Source organism: Opisthocomus hoazin, chromosome 4 (genome assembly GCF_030867145.1).
Source record: "Opisthocomus hoazin isolate bOpiHoa1 chromosome 4, bOpiHoa1.hap1, whole genome shotgun sequence".
NCBI lineage: Eukaryota > Metazoa > Chordata > Aves > Opisthocomiformes > Opisthocomidae > Opisthocomus > Opisthocomus hoazin.
Genome location: NC_134417.1, coordinates 50,975,567 through 51,000,215, shown reverse-complemented (window position 1 = coordinate 51,000,215; position 24,649 = coordinate 50,975,567). Strand labels below are relative to the sequence as shown.

General features: G+C 36.8%; 1 protein-coding gene across 2 annotated transcripts in view; it reads right to left on the bottom strand.

The window, feature by feature from the left end:
- Positions 1-24,649, bottom strand: part of TOP2B (DNA topoisomerase II beta) — a 76,807-nt gene that overhangs the window by 3,419 nt on the left and 48,739 nt on the right. The window contains exons 13-33 of one of the 2 annotated variants that reach the window (XM_075418993.1): positions 23,927-24,052; positions 23,036-23,146; positions 22,845-22,950; positions 22,538-22,647; positions 19,733-19,825; positions 19,525-19,639; positions 17,005-17,126; positions 16,020-16,168; positions 14,573-14,804; positions 12,988-13,122; positions 12,334-12,534; positions 10,459-10,654; positions 10,216-10,307; positions 9,396-9,551; positions 9,173-9,256; positions 7,935-8,132; positions 7,440-7,584; positions 4,856-5,014; positions 3,821-4,028; positions 3,247-3,329; positions 2,819-2,929 (exon numbers count right to left, since the gene is read on the bottom strand). In XM_075418993.1, coding sequence (XP_075275108.1) covers positions 2,819-2,929; positions 3,247-3,329; positions 3,821-4,028; positions 4,856-5,014; positions 7,440-7,584; positions 7,935-8,132; positions 9,173-9,256; positions 9,396-9,551; positions 10,216-10,307; positions 10,459-10,654; positions 12,334-12,534; positions 12,988-13,122; positions 14,573-14,804; positions 16,020-16,168; positions 17,005-17,126; positions 19,525-19,639; positions 19,733-19,825; positions 22,538-22,647; positions 22,845-22,950; positions 23,036-23,146; positions 23,927-24,052 — 2,932 coding nt within the window. The remainder of the gene's footprint in view (positions 1-2,818; positions 2,930-3,246; positions 3,330-3,820; positions 4,029-4,855; positions 5,015-7,439; positions 7,585-7,934; positions 8,133-9,172; positions 9,257-9,395; positions 9,552-10,215; positions 10,308-10,458; positions 10,655-12,333; positions 12,535-12,987; positions 13,123-14,572; positions 14,805-16,019; positions 16,169-17,004; positions 17,127-19,524; positions 19,640-19,732; positions 19,826-22,537; positions 22,648-22,844; positions 22,951-23,035; positions 23,147-23,926; positions 24,053-24,649) is intronic. The other variant, XM_075418994.1, reaches the window with a different exon arrangement.

Sequence of the window (24,649 nt, the reverse complement as noted above, 5' to 3'; positions counted from 1 at the left end):
AAATTTGTATACCAGACAGAAGCCAAGTATGCTCCACTGACAGGTACTACCCAGCACATAACTGTGAGATCTAACTAACTCCAGCTGGCCCCGAGTCCTCGAGTTATTGTTAACTGATGTTAGAAAAGGGGCAGAGTTCTCACTGACAGACAAGGAATTGGAGAGAAGGAAATCACTGGGGAATGAAAGAGAGGTGTGACACACTGCCATGAATACTAGACTTGTTCTTCCCTTGAAACAGAGCCTGTCATCACTGGTCAACTCCTGTGGAGTCTACCTGCAGAACACCAAGTTCAAAGGACAGCAAACCTCTTAACTGTTACCTGATGGCTAAAGCAACAGTGTCCATGGCTTCCGGAACACGCATCTCCCTCTCTACTAGCTCTAGTGGGACTCTGAACTGCTACGTTAGATTATATACCTAGTGCCTGCACAAGTGGGAAGGGTCTCCGACAACAACCAGACCAGAATCAGCTCTGCCAAGCTCTCCACTAAGTATCAATACATGAAATGGAAGTCTGCAGTGGGGTCGACGTACACAGGCTTCTCAAGCAGCCGAAGTTTTTGGTAGAAAGTCCAGGAAAGGTATCAGCCCTACAGCTGACGCGAAGGGTATGTATCACTGGTAGCATCTCAGCAGCTGGCTGGGATATTCAAGGTAAGCAGCTGCTTATAATCAAAGAGTAAGACTGCTTTTCAGATTTCCCTTAGGCTTACTATAAAGCACTAGAACCACAGACCTCTCAAACAGCGCATGGAGAGCAAGCTCAGCAGCCTCTTGATCCTCTGTAGTGAACACCAGAGGTCAAGAGATTTTGTCTCAAATTGACTGAAGTCTGAAAAGAATCCAAAGTCATACCAATTCCTTTATTTCTTCTCATCAAGAATGGAACGTGGCTGTACAGATTAGCAGGGCACAACAAAAGGTTCTTCAGTTTCAGCTTTCTATTCTTTCAAACCCAAGCTCTGAAGTCACGGGAAATCAAACTGTTGCAGCCACACAACAGGCGTTCCCAGTGTGAGGGTGAGTGGATGGAATATTACATTACCAGAAAGTGGGTTTTGAAGGGGGCTGCTGATACAGGGCATGAAGATCAGAATGAAGGAGACTACTACCAGGATACCAGCTGACCAATTAACTAAGCTTGTTAGGTCACCACTGCACTGTCAAACTGTGATGATGAAACTACGGTCTTGTCTAATCTGGGCAAAGGAGACTAAAACTGCTGAAAGCAACCTGTCATATTGTCATGCACTGAGAGGGAGAGTACTCTGAAGGGAAAAAAACTACCTTTTGCTTGAAAGAGAGCCTGTTTATACCTATTTTGTGAGTGTAAAGGTTAATTAGAAACTCGGAAACAGAGCACAGCTGTATTTTAAGGTTTCAGGTTAGGTTAATGACAACTTATCACATCCAGGCCTTCAAAAAAGAGCGGGAGAAAGAGATTGAATGCTAGATTGCATCCATGCCTAGCTACTGCATACACAGTTCTCTCTTGTATTTACTGCAGTACAGAAGTCTAACATAAAAGACTATGCTATTAGAGATCAGCTATTTCTGTAAACAGTCTTGATCTATTGTATTATGGAACTTTACTAGCTGAAAGTGTTTGAGAGGCATTCAGACGTTCACCGATTCAAACAGTTTACAAATTAGACTGGACACAATGCAGCAAGAAAGAGATAGGGAAGCAATGGGGGAGAGGATGAAAAGATGCTGCAATTCACTGGTACCTAACATATAACACAAGATATTTTTATCTCATCGTTAAGAGAGTAAGTTAACCATTGTAATTGGCTGCTTTCTTGCAGATTTCCTTGAGATATCTTTTTGGGGAAGAATTAATACATTAAGTTCAGCTGCAAGTTGGTCAAAACAAGTTCTAAAAAACAAAGGCCACAGTATCACAGGAAAAAAATGCTTTTGCAGGACAGAAGACTGAGCAGCAAGAAAAAAGGAAATTATCTGAAAGACACACAGGAAGAAAGGCAAAGATCTCATGTCCTAAGAACTGTATTTTATAACCTATTTAAATTACTGTTAGGTAAGAAAAAACATCATTTTCACCATCAATTGCGGCAAATGTCTAGCATAATCTTTAAAACACATTTAGAAACAAATGCAAGTCTTTTCTCTTAAAAGTAGCACTAACAACCGATAAACCAATATTCCCCAAGGTAGAAAGAGGAACTCCTATAAATACTCAAGCACCACCACAGAAACAAATCCAAATAATAAACATGCTCTTCTTGGAATTGTCCCTAATTCCACAATGTAAGATCCTGCAAGATGCCAGTTGTAAAGGCCTGACTAATAATTGAAAAAATTTACACCTCTGAAGTTCAAGGAGAACATTTCATCCTCTGTTTCAAGAAGAAAAACAACTGTGCCAAGTGGAACTTACTACGATAGCCTACTTAGGACAAATATTTCTTGGGGATTCCTTCTTTGCCCTTGCACTCTTTCCTTTTAAAGTAGGTAAGTTAGATCCATTATACAAGACTATCTTCGACCCCAAGGTCATCACGTTTCTCTTACTCCTGGAGGTTAAAAACCTTCCATTAGTTCAACTCATCAAAGGCTGAACATGAACTCCATACACGGAAAGTATTAAGTTTTGACACTACAGTAGCCAGTGGAAAGAATGAAATTAATATCAGTAAGGAACTGGAAGACGTTCACACCCTATGCTGAATTTCACCAAGTTCAAAATAAATGAATGCAGTTCCCACTTTGAAGATGTGAAGAGACAGTGCAAAGGTGGAGGAGATGAGTTTTAAATAAATGGACTGGCTTACAGGACAACCCTATACGTACCCTTTTTAGCAGCTACTGTTTTACTTGGAATTTTCTCTGTTTGTTTTGGGGCAAAAGATGATGAGAAAACAGGAGCAGAATCCTCTTCATCACTGTCCAATTTTGTTGTATCTACAATCACAACGTATGTTTAGAATAAGATTTGTTCACTGCATATTTTAAGTCATCAATATTAATTACAGTCAAAATTAACCTCAAAAAAAGTGCTTCTGATACTACAGCTAGGCTATGGACGTACTGTGACTTTCTTATACATGATACAAGCTTCATTCCTGTAAGGATCAGAACCTCCTTCCACTTTCCCCTTTATAAATCTAGACATCTTTCTTCTATAACTACTGTGTAAAGTTTGTGTATACCACATAAACTCCCTAATATATTCCACAACAGCTGCTATAAGATTTAATAGATAGTGAAAACGAGCTCACCATCATCTGCCTTCTGAGAGTAAGACGGAAAAGAGAAGATGTTCCCAAAGTCTTGATTTTTCTTGTCTTGAGACGTTTTTCTACTTCCAAACAGGAAAAAGAAATTAAATGAGTTGCATTAACTACATACTGAAATATGTAGACATTATAATATCCATATGAGATTAAATTCCTGTTTTAGCACTACAAAGCATTTCTAGCATTTTTGTATATGCTTGCAACAGTCAGACCCCTAAAATCACCATTCAGTCATGCACTTCAGGCATTTAAAATTAACAGAAGCACATTTTTTTCAATAGTTCTGTGTACCAGACTGGCACAAGATTGAAAGTGGAGAATCTTACCAAATACAGATGGTATTACTGATAGTGTACCATAATGTGGTAAGTGATGTTTACCTCTGCACAGGTCAATTACAAGGCTGAGATAGCATATGCTTTTCCCAGAAATGTACAAATTTTATTTTACGTGGTACATGTAGAGTTATAACAAGTTGATGTTTCTCAGTTTTGTTCAGAGACTTCTGCATTCAAAAATTATTAGTAAAGAAATACTGCTGAGTTACATTACTTACTCTGGAGATGGCTTTGATTTGGCTGGGGAAAAATCATATTCATCTTTTTCTAAACTGTCTGAGGGCACAAACTCATCGTCTCTGTCATTTGTAACAGGAGAGGCTTTTACTTTGAGCTCATCCAAATCGTTATTGTTGTTGGCATCATCATCATCATCTCCATCATCTTCTTCTTCTGAGAAGTCAAAAGTATACTTGGGCCTCTCAGCTGAAAACCAAAGATCACATATAAACACATTTCAAGATAGCTGTTTATGTTAATACATAAATAAAGTGGAAGTCACTAAACAATCCCTGCCTCAGAGTGTACAAGACAAAAGACTGGGGGAAAAGAAACTTGTCTGAGCCTGGAAGAATAAAGGGACATAATCAAAAGTGTTTCCAAACATCTAACACCACTTGTAGCTTGCTCAGATACCTTCAGCTAATGGCACTATAAGGACATCACTGTGTAAGTACTTTTAAGGAATGAGAATCCTTCAGTTACAATTGATGTTTTCTTCAATCTATCATTTGAACATTCTTCCTAATCAAGTGATTGAAAAATTGATCAACATTTTTTCCAGAAAAATCTGTGTGTTTTCCTTAATCTATCAAATATTTATATATTTTCTAAACTTTCAGTCTCTGATATTCTTGATTTTCATGGACTGTTCGGAATTTTTTTGGATAAATTTTTACTAGCCATTTGGGCTTTGGGGCCTTATTTGACAGTATAATTGCATTAGAGTATTTTTTGCTTGTTTGCAATGGTATTATCTTGTCTATTTCTTGTATAATTCAGTAGTTTTGTGAGTAATTTCTATTCTAGTGTTTACAATACGGGAAAAGATCAAGTTACAAAACCTTTCACATCGACTCCTAAGTTCCTGGTCTTGACATTAGGAGTCTTTTTCCTAACTGCACAGTGAAGAAAATGTAACGCAAGCTATCTCTAGGAGATAATGTCCTGAAGAAAGGCTATGGTCAAAGGAAAATGTAGGTTTGCAGTTTAAACTTCCAGTCACAATGCGCAATTCACAAAAGCTTGGGTACCTGCAGCTCTCCTAAGCAGAGAGTCTCTTGGAATAATCACAGGCTCATTCTCTTCTAAATCACTTTCAGACTTGGATTCATCATCTGACCATGGGTTTCGTTTCTTCACTTTTTTTGCACCAGACTTCGTAGATGATGGTGTTCTTCTTACCCTAGTACCTGCCACAAGTTAAAGTATTTACTACAGTCAGGGTAAAAAAATATTTTCATCTTTTCTAACCAACTATGATGCATAAATTTAGCATAAATTTTTATCTTAAAAAGTTCTCCTTTAAATGTTGTAAATTTTCTACTCCTTCCTGAAGAAAAATCTAGTGTGACGAAATTATTTCACACAGAACCTGATCTGCTGCTGCCAAACAAATTTATTTTATGACTGAAAAACATAAAAGTCTCTAATTTGAAGTTCTAACTCCTCTGCAGTCAAACTTTCATTTTTTTAAAGGTTGCTGGGGATTTCCAGGAAAAGAACAAGCAATTTTCCCATTATTCAGGGAACATAATCATGAAAAGTTATTGGAAAAATCCAATCAATGTGGGAAGCAGAGGATACCCTATTGGGGGGTAACAATGCGGTCAATGCAGGGCAAGCTCAGGTCAAGCTGGGCTAATAGGCTCTGGCTCAACACCACCTAGGGTAGATATGAGCTGCAGGTAGACAACTCATGTACTCAGTTAATCTATTCAGGTTGGCTAATCCCCTAAATAATTAAAAACAGATCTTCTCTCAGAAGAAATATTTGCTTAACTACTTTTTAGTCCTTTTTTTTTTTTCCCCCCCAAACCTCATGCTTAAACCTTCTCTCTCTTTAGCTTTCTTTTTTGTTGCAGTCTTGTACTGGGTTTGCGTGGCAAGGTTTTGGTAGCAGGGAGGCCACAGGGGTGACTTCTGTGAGAAGCTGCTGGGTACAACAGAGCCAGTGCCAGACAGCTCCAAGATGGACCCGCTGCTGGCCAAGGCTGAGCCCATCAGCAACGGTGGTAGCGCCTTTGTGATAACATTTAAGAAGGGGGAAAAACTGCTGCACAACAGCAACTTTAGCTGGAGAGACGAGTGAGAATATGAGAGCAACAACTCTGCAGACACCAAGGTCAGTGAAGGAGAGGGAGGAGGTGCTCCAGGTGCCAGAGCAGAGATTCCCCTGCAGCCCGTGAAGACCACAATGGTGAGACAGGCTGTGCCCCTGCAGCCCATGGAGGTCCACGATGGAGCAGATCTCCACCTGCAGCCCATGGAGGACCCCACGCTGGAGCAGGTGGATGCCTGAAGGAAACTGTGACCCTGTGAAGAGCCCGTGCTGGAGCAGGCTCCTGGCAGGACCTGTGGGCCCATGAAGAGAGGAGCCCGCACTGGAGCAGGCTCCTGGCAGGACCTGTGGGCCCATGAAGAGAGGAGCCCGCACTGGAGCAGGTTTGCTGTCAGGGCTTGTGACCCCATGGGGGACCCACGCTGGAGCAGTCTGTTCCTGAAGGACTGCACCCTGTGGAAGGGACCCACGCTGGGGCAGTTCATGAAGAGCTGCAGCCCATGGGAGGGACACCACGTTGGAGCAGTTCTTGGAGGACTGTCTCCCGTGGGAGGGACACCACACTGGAGCAGGGGAAGAGTGTGAGGAGGAAGGAGTGGCAGCAACAACGTGTGATGAATGACCACAACCCCCATTCCCTGTTCCCCTCTGCCACTCCTAAGGGGGAGGAGGTAGAGAAATCGGGAGTGAAGTTGAACCAAGGAAGAAGGGAGAGGTGGGGGGAAGGTGTTTTAAGATTGGATTTTTATTTCTCATTACCCTACTCTGATTTGATTGGTGATAAGTTAAATTAATTTCCCCAAGTTGAGTGTTTTGCCTATGACGGTAATTGGCCAGTGATCTCTCCTTGCCCTTATACTGAGCCACGAGCCTTTCATTGCATTTTTCTCCCTTGTCTAACTGAGAAAGCAGAGTGATAGAGCAGCTTTGGTGGGCGCCTGGAATGTAGCCAAGGTTAACCCACTACATGCCCCCTCGTTACTATGTATTTCTCAAACTGTAATAATGAATTCCTACTAACAGAGGAAAAAGGAAAGTTAACATAGACATTGGTTAGTCTGCCAAGCCATAATATGCATAACTTTAAATGTCAGAATAATGGCCATAATATGCATAACTTTAAGTCAGAATGACTGACTATGTCAATAGGAAAATATATTTATTTAATAAAGTTTTACAACCTATACTATTACTCAGACTGAAGGTGAATGCCATGTGCTTCAGAGAGCATGCAAACTAGAAATTTCAATTTGCACAGAATTAGTCGAATTATGTAAAAATATTCTATTTTTCTACTCACAAATTCAAAGATTAAGAACCCCCCCAAAAATTGAGTGTAGAAAATGTAAGATCCACCACCCTCAGAAAAGCAGTTTACATGAAAGTACTCTGCTGAAATTTCTGTTAAGTGGTTCCACACATCTCTTTGGGGAAGAAAATCAGATGGAATAGTGATTATTGTGGTATATTTCCCTTCTCACTATGTGTTAAAAGCACATTTAATGCCCAATTAGCATACACAACTAAAGTTAACTATGACTGTGTAAGGATCTTACCAGGCTCCTTCTTCTCTCTCTTAGGTTTAGGGGTTTTAGCTGCTGTGGCTGATGTATTCAGTGAGTCATCCCCACCACCCTCAGCTGGCACACCACCAAATTCTTCATCAAATTCCATTTTTATTGCTAGAGAATCAGTTTCACCCTAAAAAAATAAAAAAGTTGGGCAAAATAAAATAAATTACACCTTTATATTCCAAAATAGAACTGGAACAGTTTTATAGAAGATAATAAATGAAATTAGACTAGTACATTGACATTTGATGAACAGGCTTACAAAGAAGAAATCTCAATAGAAACACCTGAACAATAAGTAGTCACAAGAGGCTTACAAATGTAAAAGAAATCCAGTATTAACTTATTCATGCATTAGGTCAGCAAAACAGTATAAATACAGCCTTCATAAGGTCTAGCGGTTTGGATTTATGCTACCAGAATATAAAAATATAGCAGCTGAATAACAAAAAACTAGCTGTAGTAATCATTTTTTCTTACCTTTTTCTTTTTCAGCAGTTTCCTGCTGGCATCAGCTTTCATGGCAGATGTAATCTGTGGAACTATTCTTCTGCCAAATGGTGATGGCATGGTCTCTTCCAACTGAAGTTTCTTCATCTTGGGTTTACCAACTTTGCCTTTTATTGGTTTGCCAACCATGCCAGCCAAAACATCTTCTCTTTCCTGTGCTTCTACTTTCTAACAAACAAGCAGGGTGGGGGGAACACATTGTTTTTTACTGAGGACAAAGTGGAACATGCTGATTATTTAAGATTCATCTCATTTTAACATGGAGCATAAGACTTCCCTTAATTCTCACTTGAATTGTAACACACTTTACAGTAATGGAAAACCAACCACTTAATTTGAGTAAATTCTTCATTACCCTGTACAGTTAAAAAATCCTTTCATTCAAGATTAAATAAATATGAACTTTTAGACACTGCAAAACTGGAAAAGCTTTCTTTTATCAAGTTTCTATTTCTCGTGTATGCGTCTGGGTACTGATGTAACTTATCAATATTTCAGCATTTAATGTAGTTCTAGCTGTCACTTTTAAGGCACATTTTCTAGTCCTTTAATCATTTTTTTCACAGTATGAACATATGGCTGAAATACAAACATCTGAACAGAACACTTCCAATTGCAGCTGTACCACAAATACACAGAGAAATAAAACAAACATCTTATTTGTATTATCTTCTGTCACTTCAAAAGATTACAACAGCCCTTTTCGGGCAACATTAAAAGCTGAGGCTCAGCAAGTTGTCCAGCTATAGGAGCTGAACTTTTTCCAGAATTACTGATAAGGCAAAGTAAGAGCCCCTCATATAGTACTTACAGTCTATACACTTCATTGCTACATCTACAGCTTTGCATTTGAAAATACTTATTGCCTCACAATCAATTAGATCATATAGAACTACTATAATTATTACTATTACCAGTTACTACTCCCATTTTTTTGTATCATCTGAAAACAAAGTTCCTCATGGTCATCTTTCTTTTATCATCACCGACTTGGAAACAAACATTAAATCGTATAGATGCAAGAGACAATCCCTGAGGAACACAACTAATCAGTACTGATTTCCCACTTATTTGGTGGTCTATCTGCTTTTAATTCAAAATGTATTTTTAAATTATTTTTTCTTAATTTTTAGTATTTTTAATTAATGCTTTTAATTAAATTAATTAAAAATTAGCATTTTTAGAAAGATACATAAATTAAAACATACTTCAAGCTCTTCAACAAAGGCCGCTAAATCTTCTTTCCAGAGATCTGAAGAAGATTTCCTTTTAAGGTCATTAAGATCTCTCTCCTAAAACATGAAAGTAATTTATAGAACGTAAGTTACTATGTTACAACTAAAGTAAATACTATCAAAACTGAATATTCACAATTAGACACATCAGTAATTACTGTATCACTTCAGAATAAGCCTTCCATGGTGTACCAACCTTTGAATCTCTCTGCTTAATTAACTCTTCTACTTTCTCTTTCGTGAGTGACCACAGAGACATGTTTAAGATATAGTTAAAGTCAGGGCCAGAAGTTGAGCCAGAAGCAGAGGAAGCATCGTCATTCTGGTTCTGTGGGTCCTCCTCTTCTGCTGCCTAAAGTGAAATATTCACAATTACAAGTATTAATAATCTTAGCTCTATGCATGAACTGTAACACTGCTCCAAAGCACCATCACAGAACAGTAAGGCGTGCCCTCAGATTCAATAACCTTAACATTTTTCTGGACCTTTCCAAAAGGCCATGTTCCTGTGACCTTCTATAGTTGGATTATTTAATCATTAGTTTCATCTTTCCACGGTAAAACATGAAATTAAACTTGTCACGTATATCTTTCAGAACAATTAAAACAGCAGAAATAAATATAGGTCAAGGTCAAATTTACTGAAGTAAGCTTAAAAGTCATAGCTTCATAATATTCATGTTTCATTATAGAAAACAAATAATTACATTTTGCAACCATATAACAAACAAATAATAAGGGGAAAATCAGTTATATTTGTGGGGTAACTGATGTAGCATTTTATGTATCAGCCAGTCAGAGACCAAATTGCTACTTTTGATTTGGGTACATCAAGAAATTCAGTCCTCTGCATTCCCATTTTCAGATTTCTATTACCTAGTTTTCTTCTAAGAACTATTCATATACAATACCAATATTATGTGACAGTATTTTTGTACAAGTTTAATGTATTTTTAAAAATGGAAGCCAATAAGGAGTAATGAATAATCTTTTTAAAGTGTTATGTGTTATATTACCTTTTCCTGTGCTTCCTTCCAGGCTTTTACTGGATCAGATTCATAACCTCTCTGGACCAACATCTGAATCAAATCTCTTTTTGATCTGTTCTCTACAAGACACAAACACAACCATGGGAGAGGGGAAAAAAAAAAAATCAGCGTTATGAAAATAAGTGTCTTACATGCAAGTACATTCTGCTATATTTAAATAATTTTCACATTTTACCTTATTGTTACCAATTCTAACTTACATTTACTCACCTATGGTAATTTTTCCTTGTATCTTCTCTAGAACAAAACGAGCTTGATTGTTAAGCTTGGTAGATTCTGCACCCAACATTCCCACAAGCCATTCCTTTCGTAAACTATAATAATGTAATCGCAAATCAAAGAACTCCTTCAAGATGTCTTGTACAGTTTCATACTTCTTTAAACATCCCATATGATCAAATAGCACCTATAAAACACATAATATACTGCTTGAGAAAGATTGCATAAGTCAAACTTTGTTAACCTTTGAGTACGAGTTTATTTCTATTGCACATATATATGCATCATACAAAAAGTGGTATTTTTAAAACTGTGAACTCAAACCTTACTATGGAACTATGCAGCACATAGCTGGATAGACTGTATTTTTATTCACAAGTAGATTTAAGATGAGATTTATGGTAACACGTTCGACCAGGAAGACAGCTATATAGAGAAATATGCCTGAATTCAGTTGAATGCCTAATTTTATCTAAATATTAAAGCACAAGTTCAGTAGCACCTGATGATTCACAACTATTTAACATGACAGTTGAAAAGCATCTTCAATAATCTTTCAGTTCAGCTGTGAAATCTGCCACTTTTCAGCTGTGAGAACTGCCATCCTTCTAATTCAAGCACAAAGTAAGAAATCATTTTTACATCACAGATGGAATCAATTCTGCCTGACTTCTGCCACCTCCAGTTCAGACATTTCTAAGTGAACCAGGCACCTTAGGCGCCCTCTACAGACAACTGACAGAAATAAGCCCCTCTAAAGGGCAATTCATCTGTCTAAAGGGTCTGTTTGGGAGTTGGGTGAACAATGACTAGCTCACTTAACTTTTTAAGACGCTCACACTAGAGCAGATTAATTCCTACACTTACACAGAAAGCAGCCCTTACTATTTATTTTGGTCGGCGAAAAATGCAGGATTAAGCTGCAAAACATTTTGTATTCTGTTAAACATTAATTTGAAGACAGATTCTCACAGCGGCTCATATGGCTGTTTAAACCTGTGAGAAATACTATCACCTTGATTTGGTAGATTCACTTTTTAAAAACGCTCTACAAAATGAGTTGAGCAAAGCCTTTTTCCTCTTCCAATTCTATGGTCTTTAACTTATTTTTAAGCTATTTTCACATAGCTTTTGAGTTGTATAATAATAGCAACAGTAATGGTATTTTTGCTTTGTGATAATATCTGAAAGTAGTATCTGCCATAAAAAAAAAAAGAACTTTTTTCAGTATTTTTAAAGACAGGTTGTTTGGAAATATTCTGGCAGAAATTATCTTAAAATTCAAACCCCTTTCATAACAGACCCATGTGTATTTACTCACATTCTTACTCCCATCTTGCTACTAGTAGAATAAACCGTATGAGTGATTTACATCACTATTATGTCTTCAGCAGCTTAAGGATAGTGTTTTCTATACCTTACAACCTAAAATGGGATTTATGTTGGTGGAAACATTGGATCATTTAACTCCTATTAGAGGAGTAATAGTACTGCCTAAAGTGCGATTTTGAAAACATAACTTGTCTCAAGTTTAAAACTCAAATCTAATTATAATATGGCAGAAAGTTATTTGTATGATGTACTTAACATTAACCATTTTTGGTTAGCTGCACAGGAAAATTTCAGCTACAGAAAACCAATTACCTTGAGCCTGTCTAATTTGGTTTGAAAGATTCATCAGGACTAAAACGGATTTGCTGATCCATATTGACTTAATATTTGTCATCACTACAATTTTCTACTATTCAAACAATTTCAAATATACAATACACTGTTCAGTACCAAGTACCAAAGTACACTACAAAAACATTTGAGTTCACAACAAGCAACCGTAAGGATTCTGATAGCCAAACATAAAAAAGTTACCATAGAATTACAAGTAAGACTTGTTTGAAGCTTAAAAACTTTGTGCAATCCAGCAGCTTCTGCCTGTGCCAGTTTTTCTTCTGTCATCTTCACAACAAATTTCACAGTTGTGTCAGTATGGTATTCCTTATAGTCAGAAATCAATGCTGGAGTTTTTTCAGTCCCATTCAACATAGGTTCTAGCACCTGTTCTTTGTACACCTATTAAAAGGAGGGTAGCAAAAAGCAGAAACACTTCTTAAAATCCCTAATTCCTTAAACCAACTGAACAATAGAAGATTTCAAAGCTTTGTGCATTACATCTGATACCAGTTATAATTTACAAAACCAGTATTACCTGCAAAATGCAGGCTAAGACTAGCACAAACATAAGAGGCATCTAACAGGGACAGAAAAGTCAACTCAAAAGAAAAAGGGGGTTAAATATTAATTCAGCAGGAAAAGCAGGTATTCTTTGTAGTATGGACAGTAGATGGCACAAGTTGAAAACCATCTTCTAAAAGGCACACAAAAGAATGAAACTATGCTCCCTTCCATGTATGTATAATCAACAGAAATTGTGTTAAAAGTTCATCCGGATGTAGGATTAAATAATTTAACATGGAATTTTCCACTGTTTTTGTTTTTATGCAAATGTATTTCACTGTTACTTACCTGGGTCCATGTCCTTACAGGAAGCTCTGTAATTTCTACTGTGTTCCTGTCCACCACGAATATTTCACCACTGACTACATACTGGTTTTGACCAAGTTCCTGAATGGTTCCTTTGAAGTTTTTGTAGTTTGGGAGCTGAAATTGCAAAAACCAGCAAAGTGGTAATAATCTCCCTAATAAAATGTCAGAAAAATATGTGTCTCCCATATACCACACAGCTATCACTTTATATTGCACTAATCCGTCAACCAGCCTCTCATTCCTGTGAAAATCTGAAGTCATAGATTTAATACTACAGAAAAAACAGAATACACACATGCAAGTGACAGAAACCAGTATTTTAATGTCTACAGAGTCAATAAATGATTAAGAAGATGCAGCTGAACCCAATGAGGTGGTGGGTTTTTTGTTCGTGGGCTTTTTCTTGTTGTTGTTTTTTCTGTTTTAAAGAAAACTGCAAGCACAGATAAGGAATGACAGAAAGCAGATTAACACCCCAGTCTCACAATAACTTTACAGAAGTGGTGCTCCCTTCCCTGACCATTTTTTCATTCTTTTGCTGTTTGGCAATGATAGTGGAACCCATCCAGTTTAAAAGTAACTAACAGGGTGGGGAATTTTTTTTTAACTGAATTGATTCCTTTATCCAGCTTACCATGCAGCCACAAACACATACCAGCATACAGAAAGGAGCTAGATGGAGGCAGAACTGCCTCTTTCAACCACAGTGAAGCTTCAATTGACTGTGAGACTACACAGAAGGCCTAGGAATCCTAAAGGAAGGCCAATGGATTGCATTAATTAAAAAAAAAAAATCTATTCATTGTTCCCAAGAATGTGCAAAAGAAAATTCACTATGTCATGAAAATTGATACCACACGCTCAGTGAACTGTGATCTAAGAAGAGAAGAAAAGATGTTTCTGCTTCTATGACTTGGTAAACACAGCAAAGTAGTAATATCCATCAGTTGTAAAGTAAAGGTTACATTATCGCATTCCATCTGCTGGTTACAGATATTCTGGGTTCATCCAGGTATTCTTCCTGTCCAAATTTTTTAAAGTATACACCACTTCCGAGACTTCTTATAAAATTTTAAATAAAGGAACGGAAGCTAGATGCAGTTCAGAAGCTGCTGATTTTCTTGAACAGTAAGAAATATCTTCTTCTATGCTTACAGATATATAAAACAGTACAGTTCAGACAAGTCAGAGGACATGTTAAGTTTGGTTCAAGATAAGTAGTAGTACCTCAAAAAGGAAAGAGTGGTACAAATTTTACTCTACTGCCATGTCATAACTACCCTGTAAGACTTGCAACACTGAAGGCTTACAGTCAGCATAGTTAACAAGCAGTCCTCTGAAATAATTGGAAAAATATAAATGGCAATGTTTTTTTTCTTCAAGGTGAACTTCCCCAGCCTCATCCCAACAGTCAAGCAAAGTTCCTACAGAAAATTACTGGGACAATCCAACCAGATGTTCCAATAATTCAGGATTTCTAAAGTGATATGAATTAATTTTTTTAGTACAAAATAAGGTTTGTTTAGCAAACATATTCAATAACAGTATGTACTATTATTTTTACCATTGGGTGGGGATCTAAGCCATCCAGCATTCGTCTGACGTTGTTTACAATCTCTCTAGTATCGTAGTTTGGAAGTTTGCAAGCCCATCCAGTACCAATTCCTTCAGCTCCATTTACTAAAACCATAGGAATGATGGGAATATACCATTCAGGCTCTACACGTTGGTTGTCATCATAAAGGAATTTAAGCAAGTTGTCATCCACTGATGGAAAAAGCAGCCTTGCTAAAGGGCTTTAAAAAAAAGAAAAAGAAAACTGTTTATCTGGAGTCCAGTGAGTAAAGTACATAATGCTCTAACAGCCCATGGGTCCAGATACAATCTGTCTGTAGATATTTCTCATGTCTTCCTTTCTTGTACAATATACATACCTCCTGAGAAAAGGAACTTCTTCCCAATGGAAGAGTGTGTTCATAACAGATGATGTTTGTTTCCTTCACAACAACACGCATACACAATACACTAGTAACTGATGACATTTAACATCTACAAAAATATAATTCCTTGAAGCATTCAAAACACACAGTTCAATGTAACAGTACGTCACCCAGTAATAAAGCAACACAGCATGCAAACAGTTGCAAAACTTCGTTGCTTAATTGTAGGCCCAGCAGCCTCTGAAAATTTTACAGAAGTTATACCGGTGACTCCTTTTGCTTATCTGGAACATTGTCCTGGGTGAATACTACTTCCAGCATCTCATGCAACTAAGCAGTATGTATAAAACTAGGTTGTTACAGAAATAACATATATGAGAAAGGGAAGAAAGCCTGATACTTACATATAAAGCTTACAGTTAGAAGAAAAGAAGAAACTACAAGGCATTTTAGGCAAAATATTACATTGAAATTAGGAAATAAAAGAGGCAACATAACTTATAAAAATACTGTAATTTATATTAAGGAACACATTCTAACACTCTGCATGACAAACTGAATTTCAAGGTATTAGCTGTGAAAAATCAGCATAAATTTCGTCTTCATTATTAATTATGTAAGTGTAATTTAGCTTGATATGAAGAAACTTGTCTGAAGGGAAAAGAATCCACCTCAACTTTCAAGTCTATGCTGAGTTGCAGGACTTTTCACCAGGTAGAAATACACTTTCTATTGTGAACCTGAATAGATTTCACACGGAACAGCGAAACTGAAAGTTACTTTTGCAAGAAGTCACAATTTAAGATCAGTAACTTATCCAAAACATTTTCAGTCTTCAGCCTCATGATTCAAAGTCCAGTTCCTTAAAAGCCACAACACTTCTACACATGGAAAATCATGCAAAAAATCCATGTGGACACTTCTAGATGTTAAGTGGAATTTGAGCTTCTATCAAAATATTCCAATCTGCCCCCAATTCCTCTCCCACAAAAAAACCTGCAGTGTTCTGAAAGGATTGTTTTATAACAAGGCTTTTTAAAAGCATGCATTTAGCTTTACATTTGTGTTTACCTTAGCATGGTGAAAATATAGCGGGGGCTGGCAGCATCCTTTCCACCATGAAGCCTGGTACCAAACTGACCAATAGGTTGTAGCAGATTAACATTGTTACTGCCAACAAAGTTCTGAGCCAAGTTGACAATAGTCATCATTAACGCTTGCTGCAAGAAAATACATATTCGTAGTAACAAGTATAAGAGACAGCCTTTCCTAATCAGCCAATAAAATATGTTCTTAATGTCCGAGAATTGTGTGACTAATTTGAATTCAATTTCTAAAAAGTATTCTCCCTGAGAAAGGAATGTTGTAAACCTGTTACAAGAGCTGCTGGCAAAACATAATGCTTCCTCTTCCACAGCCACATTGCCTGCCTGATTTAAGTGTCCTTACATGCTATGCTTATCAAAGCCCCTGGCCTCCTCCATTTTTTCTAAGCACTTCTCTGGAGGAATGAAAGGGGCACAGACTGACTGTGCTTACTATTGCACAAACTACTACTCATTGCTGATAAAGGCAGAGAAGCAGGGATGGAGAGAGACTGTTAATATGGGAACTATTGTTAATATTTCAGATAAATATAAACAAAACAGGAGATAGAAATAATCTGTGTTCTGAAACCGTATCAGGTTTTTGAAGAACAGTATCTCTTCTTATTACTTTAAAAGACTATGTTTCTTATGTAAGATAAAAATTGTCGTACTACTTAGTTCCTATATTCCTATGATTTGAGAATCTAGAAGTTACCTAGGTAATTATTTATCTACTGCTTTGCCATAACCCACAAACTATTTGGGATACCACTGTGCACAAAGACTTGGAAAGAATTGAAATATGCTGTCTTATTAAGCTACATCCTGTTTGGTTCATTTTCTTTAAAAGTAAATATGTGATTAGTAGCCTTCTAGTCAACAGGTTGGCAATTTCAATACAGCAAACATTTACCTAATATTTTATATAGGCTAAAACTCCTCACAGCTTTACCATCCTTCATACTCACCTCCCCATGGTGATAAGCTGACATTTCAGCAACAGAACCAGCCAGCTGAGCAACCTTTACTTCACGTTTATCATTTCTCTTAAAGCAAGTGAATAAAACTTTTCGTTGCCCTGGTTTTAAACCTATTAAGAAGAACATCCCATTTTCAACACATACACAAGCATATGTTTTTAAGTGATAAACTTGTTTTGCCTTATTATAATTTCTAATTTCTCAAAATAAGCCTAAACATTAAACAGAAACAAATTCACACTGTACTATGAACAAAATAACAAATTAATATCTCAGTTCTTTTAAGATAATAAAAAATATTTCACCAAATTGAAAAAGATACCAGAAAAGTGGAAACATTACCCTTTCAGCCAATCATTACTATGCAGCATACAGTACATCATTCTAATAAACAGCAACTTTATCCTAAATATACAGCTTCCACAAGTCTAGAGTTCTTTCTTTCCAGTCTACTCAGCAAATCTTTTTCCTAAGAATATCAACACAAGTTCAACAGTGATAACTGTAAAGTACATGTAAGCTACAGTTAGAGAACTCTGAAATTTTAATTTTGGTACAAAATTCTCAAATACTCATTAAAATTCAGCAAAGAGATATGTTATTTGTCTCCCTTTCAGATCTTTTAAAGTTTCAAGAAAAAAGCCAGTCTCTTTGATCTTCTGATTTATTTTTATTGTTTAGACACACTTTAAGTACAACTTCTGTGTGGAATGGATTGCATCATTTTTTCTGCATGTTATCTAGAGCTAGTAATCAGTTCTAGAGCATGCTTACGGATCTATTCAGTATTTTAATTCACGTACATTTCTGAAATGCACTAAAATATTGCTACATGTTGTCTTTACTAACCTGGGTCAAACATAAGAGAAAAAAAAAAAAGACACTAACTCCAATCTCCATTTCATTTAAATACGTAACATCCAATTTTCTTTACAATGGCCCTGCATCATGTTTTTCTACCAAAAGTCTATCGAATGTAACAAGTTGAGAGGATTTCCTTTACACAGGAGAATCGCCAAGGAGTAAGAGTGGCAACTAGTAACTGTGAAGAGATAGTCAAAATGTTCTTCCTCTCTGGTTTTTTTTGAGATTTGCCATCAGACTAGCCTGTTATATATCAGCTGATGATACTGAAGAACAAAAACCATTGCTAGAGTACTACACCTGATGAACAGTTCACATGTCCATGCCCAGAATGCAGAATGACAGCCAAAGTTGGCAGAAACACTGACAGCAATTATATATAAAATGCATAAAATATTCTGTTTAATAGTGTACATACTATATATGTATAATGTTATACATAATATTATGTGTGTAACATTGATAGCAATTATCTATATGTATAATATTATATATACATCCATTAGATATATACACACACGCATGCACACACAAATATATGAATAAATATGTTCCCTTCTCATTTTCTTAGACTTCTGTAGACACAATCTTGGAGAACTTCAATTCAAATGAACAGTTATCTACTGCAAGTTTGTTCTTTATTTTAAGTTTCGTCAAAATCATTCTGCTGTTTCTGAGAAAGCAGTCAGGGTAGAGTATGTTATAAGGAGCAATGACCTCCTGAAATCTGCACATCTATAGTGAATCTTCCTCCAGAGCAGTAAACTATGAAATGCTTGCACAGACACTACCAGTTAATCCAAGTACCCAACTATGGGAGGTAGCAAGTCTGAAGAAGCTGAAACAGAAACTGACATTCTTTGATTCCCTAGAGACATACCTGCATACCTAACCCAGCCTCATTATGCAGCAGAGCTGGAGATCCATCCTACCAGGAAGCTACCACCCCTATCCACCTGTGAACTACCCCACTTTCTCATCTAAAATACAAAAAACTCCTGCTGCATGAATATTTTGGTATGGGTCTGCAATGTCAAGCAGGCTGACCACCTCCACATAAAAAAAGTACTGGAAAGCGGAGACAAATGTGCTGGTTTAAGCATATGCATACTGACAATAACATAGGCAGAAATTCCTGCTCACGTGGTCTGCAGACAGTTTTACAAACGAAACTGTAGCTTAATAACCTGCTTCTTTTAATGTTCGTGCTACTGCAAGGCTGGAGTTAACAAACCTGATAGACAGAATCCTATCAAGGTTACAGGGAAAGTCAGTAACAACTAAAACACTGCCTGTGGTACAAGATTGAAAGGAGGAAACATTTGCATTTTCATCTGCACTCAGCTGCCAGCTTGAATTTTAATTAACGTAAGCACTTCCTTTCTCTGATGGTTTGACTAGAAACCAAGCACTTGTATGGTCTAGGGAATAGGTCTGATTAAGTAAAAAGACTGCAAAGCAACAGTTTAAACTTCCAAACACAAGAAACACTGCAGTTGCTGAGCATATAACCGATAACAAACAAAATACAAAAGTTCTTATATTCTCTACTTGAATATATTGATTTCCAATAGAAATCCCAGGTTTAAAAAACCAACAATAAAGAGGAATGTTGCAACAAGTCATAATGAATTATCAGCTTACCATCAACAAGGGAAGGGATAGATCTCTCATTGTCTGAATTTGAGAAAAGGATCAACTCCTTGTTAATGAAGTCATTGTAAGTCAAATGTTTTGTTGCTGTACCATACAAAAATTGCTGAAAAAAACACATACATAATTCATTCAATACAAAAACTACGTTACATTTAGATCTCATCCACTAGATTTATTACTATTATTTAGGACTCACCTCAGGAAGGCCGTGTAGCCGACGCTGTCGCCTGTCTTCCATGAAGTTTGTCAACCATTCTTTTCGGTCATCAATCTTCTTCTTACTGAAGGCCTGAAAAGATTCCAAGTACACTAAATCATCAGCATACACGTTTGTGTAAATGTATGTTACTTTAGTCTGAATTGTAAGTATACTGCACTAAGTACTCAATAATACTTATTTGGACAAGATAATCCATGTAACTGTTTACATTTAAGCAGCAGTACAAGCACGTGACCTTTTGGACATTGTTGCACAAGGTTTTTTGAACTGACAGATCTCTCACTGAACGTAATTTAAATTTATATTACTTTCCTGAAATCTGTACACTTTTAGACAAATCTTATAATTCTTATTCCTCTCTTCACATCAGAGCTGTCCTTTGATACACAAGTTTAAAGGTGCTGGGATCTTTCCCCAAATAATTTTAAGGTTGAGTTCATCATTTAGACCAAATTATAACCAGCTGTCATCTGAACTAGAAGGTATTAGAGAAACACCCCACACACGTCCTCTCTATGCCCTGTTTTATCTGTCAGTCACAGAATGCTAATAATTTGTAGCTCTTCCTGAGTGGCTGGCCCTAGGCTTCTTAAGAGAATTGACAACTTGACAAAATTGACACTGCATGAAAAGACTAAAGGAGAGTTTAAGCCAGCTGACTGAGGGCCTTAGTCTTCACGATGACAAGGTGTCACTTTGAAGCAACAACTTCTCACTACAAAAAGACACAGGAACATTCTGAAAGACTTTGACCTGTTACAGAAACAGAGTTCCCTTCCAGTGAGTTTCTTCTCCAGCAGACTAAGGGAAGAATGCATAAAAACTGAATATGTGATGTAAGCAAAATTTGAACTACTTTGGGAAACTTTTGTGAGTTGTTGAAGTATTGACTTTTTTTCTCAGAGAAAAACATGGAGAGGATCACATCCCGATTTCAACCACTCTCCTGCATAAGAAGACAGTCATCAGCACTATCTGTTTTAAAGGACTCTAACTGGAGCACACCAAAAGAGTTCAATGAGTAGTTTCATTTCATTGGAGACCATGGTATTACATAACAAGCAGTAACCCTTAGTAACTTAGGCTCTGAGAAAGGCACTAAGTGATATCACCCTGTTTTGCATCAGATGAATTCCTTTGTAAATTGTTGAGTTTTGTTTACAGTGTCGGGCATCTGAAGGTTTAAGATTAGGCTTTTGTAAAAACATGAACAAATTCTTACAGTTTTCTTCTGGCTCCTTTCAGTGTATCTATACTTTTTCTACAACCACTGAAGTGATAAATGACTAAGAGATGGATCAGTATAAAAATTATTTTAATAGGATAAAAATCGAATTAATAGAATAAAAAATTTGAATAAAAATTATTCTTGAATATTTATTCTTGAATAGAATGAAAAAGGGTTTTTTCCATTCTCCACTAAAACTGCTATTCTAAGACTTCATTTGCTAGCAAAAAAGTTCTTCAGAATGCTGAAGAATTTGCTATGTGAAATAATTTTTGTTTTCCTAGAGAACAGCTATCACGAGGCCTAGTAGGGCCTATAATCTCTACACCACCTATGCCCAGAGGTAAACTTGGGGCTGGGATTATAGCTATGAGCAGAGAAAATGTGGGCAGGAGTATAAGTGAAGGTTCTGTTAACAGACCCAGTACTAGTCAGTAGCTGTTCCCGGTATAACAGAAATGACTAGCTTCATCTCAAATCGACAGAATATCATTTTAGACAACAGTGAGGAACAGCTATAACAGGTTTTATGGCCTCAGATATCAGCCTGTATAAGAGGGCTATTTGCAGAAATAGAGCTCAGAAATTTAATCAAGGAGTTCAGGGTCTCTCTACCAGCTGATATAATGTATATGCAAATACACAGACTTCTTTTCTGTCTAGATGAACACACTTCTCTGGGATGGGGAGCCACATACATGGATTTTATTTAAGTCCATCTTGGGCAGAAGCAAAATGAGTGGTAGAAATAACTTTGACATATCAAACTGTTTTTCTTCAACAGAACAGGTATCTACTACACCCTTCTGTTAGTAAAAACTCATCGTTTTAATAGATCCACAGTATAAGCAAAAAGTTCCTATGTAAGGAAAAAGTTGCTTTGTCTAAGATGTTTATTACCCCATTTTTCTTTTTCCTCTTCTACCCCCTTTTCTCTCTAAAATCACCTACAACCAAAATAGCAAATTAAAGTAGATAAAAGGTGAAACATATCTTGAGAAAACAGCTTCGTTCCAGTCACTCCACCCTTTGTCCTTCCACAAGCTCTCTTTGAAACACAAGTACTTTCCTGCACACAACTATTTAAATTTGAAATCTTTTAGATATGTAGAACACATGCATGAATACATGTATGCCACATTGATATATCTTCAATGAGTAAGTAATATTTATCTGATCTTACTTGCTCAGAAACAAAATTCAGATCCATAAGTAGATGTGAAACGTCATTTGTTTGGGCTCTATTACCTTATTCAGAATACTCTTTTGCGTGTTCTGTCTTGAAAACCAAGTCTGAACGCAATGTTTCTTGAATCCACACCACACAAAATTGATCAAAGCTACTAAGCAGAAGGTAGAGTTCATTTTATAGCATGGATAAAGCTCTTATTCTAAAATTCAAAATCTTTTCCAAAAGTTTCTTTCTCTTCCAGAAGTACATTTTTCAGTTACTCCAAAATAAACACCCCTGTTCAGAATTCCTCAAGTGCCATTTTCAGTAAAAAAGTTGAAACTAAAATGTATCATATAGAAGCATTTTTATAAGTTCTTACCAGTGTAATGGCAGCATCATCTTCAGGACCAGCATATCGAAATAAGATCCGATGTCTTTCCATGTCAGCAAAATATTCTTTTGCTTCTTTAGCAGTGCTGGTACCCAAACCTGCACAATAAAAAGAAATAGTTACTCCGTATTCAAAATCTAAATTTTATTATCTTACCCCTTTTATTTTACTGGGAATATTATAAAATCATTACAGAAGACACTATCATGAGAACAGCTACAAATAAAACTTCATAACACCCATTTATTAAGTATTTTTAGATCCATGAGTTTCACTTATTTGGTTGCAAACAAACCTTTGTAGTATTTTATCTTCCATGCTTTATGATTCTCCATATGTTTCTTCCACTCGTCAAATTCAGGAATACTATAGAATGAAAGTTCTTGCTTATTTTTGCTTGCCTTTAAAACACAAAACCCAAAAAAACTAATCAACTTTTTGTTGCACTGTAACAAAGAAATAAAATCTCATTAATAGAACCCATACCTTTACAATAGGAGTGATGAATTCCTCAAGAAAGCCATGTTTCAACAGTGATGGCCAATTGTGATGAATAAAATTGATCAACAAGCCTTTTATGTGAGATCCATCCTGATCCTAAATCAGAATATGAAAATATGAGGGGTACAAAGCACTTACAAAATCTTACAAAATGTCAGATCCCCCAAAACCACCAAAAAAAACACTCACTGGCCTGGATACATCAAAACAACGTCTGTTGACAGAAGACATAGAAGGGAACATTTAGTTTTAATTTGGATTCCAAACTGGACCTGGGTATAAAATAGCCACCTGTGAATGGCACTGTCCCTGAGCTAACAATAAGCTCTTCCAAGCCAAGTGCACAGTTGCAGTTCAAAGTTTGCTTTGCCTGTGGCATGTTTTATCTGAGAGCTAGACAGCTCTCCCAGACACCACAGAGCTGATTCTTTGCGGAAGAAAGCCAAGACTGACCACAGTTCTCACTGGTGTTAAGACGCTTGACAGTTCAACCTTTCAGGGGAATAAATAACAAAGCTTCACAAATATCCAAAGCATAGGATTCCTGGACTTTTACAGTTACTACCTTATCTACTGTTTCATTTTGTACTTACTTTCAGTGTATTTGAGTTATCAAAAGCATTCTTGTTTATACATGTTTTTATTATTACTTTGGCAGCTCTGCTACTGTGCAGCAAAGTTCATATGGAGTATCCAAAACCACATACAGACAAATTATTCTCATAAAGAAACCTCATACATTAGGGATTGCCTCTAAATACATCCTTATTGTCACAACAGAGGTAGGTTATCATGCACAAAACTGTAACCTACCAAATTGCACAGATCACATTTTAAGAAGTTCTGTATATTAAAACCTGTGAACTTCAGACTAACCTGATCTGTCATGATCATAATTTTTCCATATCTCAAACTTTTCAGAGATTCTGGATCTTCATAGCTTTTCTTGTATTGTAGTCCAACTATTTTGATGATGTTGTTGATTTCTGCATTTTCCATAATCTGTATAAAAAAGTTATTGTTGCAGTCAGTGTAAAAAGCAGAAATTCAGAAATATCCCAGTCTTCTTCAGGTGGGCTTTATAGCTACTTTTTCAATGCACCCCTACCTCAACTTCATAACCTTTTTATCCCCAGCCCCCTTGCAGTCTTCACACTTGCGAATATTTCTCCTGTACATGCAGATTCTCAAGACTGCACCGCTCTCTTTCTCCTGTACAGCCAGAGCACTTTGGGTCCGGAAGAAAGGGAGAAAGGAGCATGTAAGCAAAAAGTCACCTCACAAAGCTGCCTTCTCTTTCAGCTATGTCTATGGGCATCTGCAACACAACTCTTCTTATAGACAATGTATGGAGGGCAGCAGAACTAATGCTGCTGCTACAAGCCTCACACTGGGACTCAATGAAATCACATGGCAATGGAGAAAATATAAAATTTCAGGTTTTTTAAGTATTCATGTAAAATGTTATGAGTCATAGCAGAATTTCCTTGCACTTGTGAAGATACGAACTTATCTGCTGGAAAAGTAGCACAGTGAGCGGCAGGCAATCCAGGAGATTCCTAGAATGCATTGATGATAACGCTTTAAGCCAGGTAATTG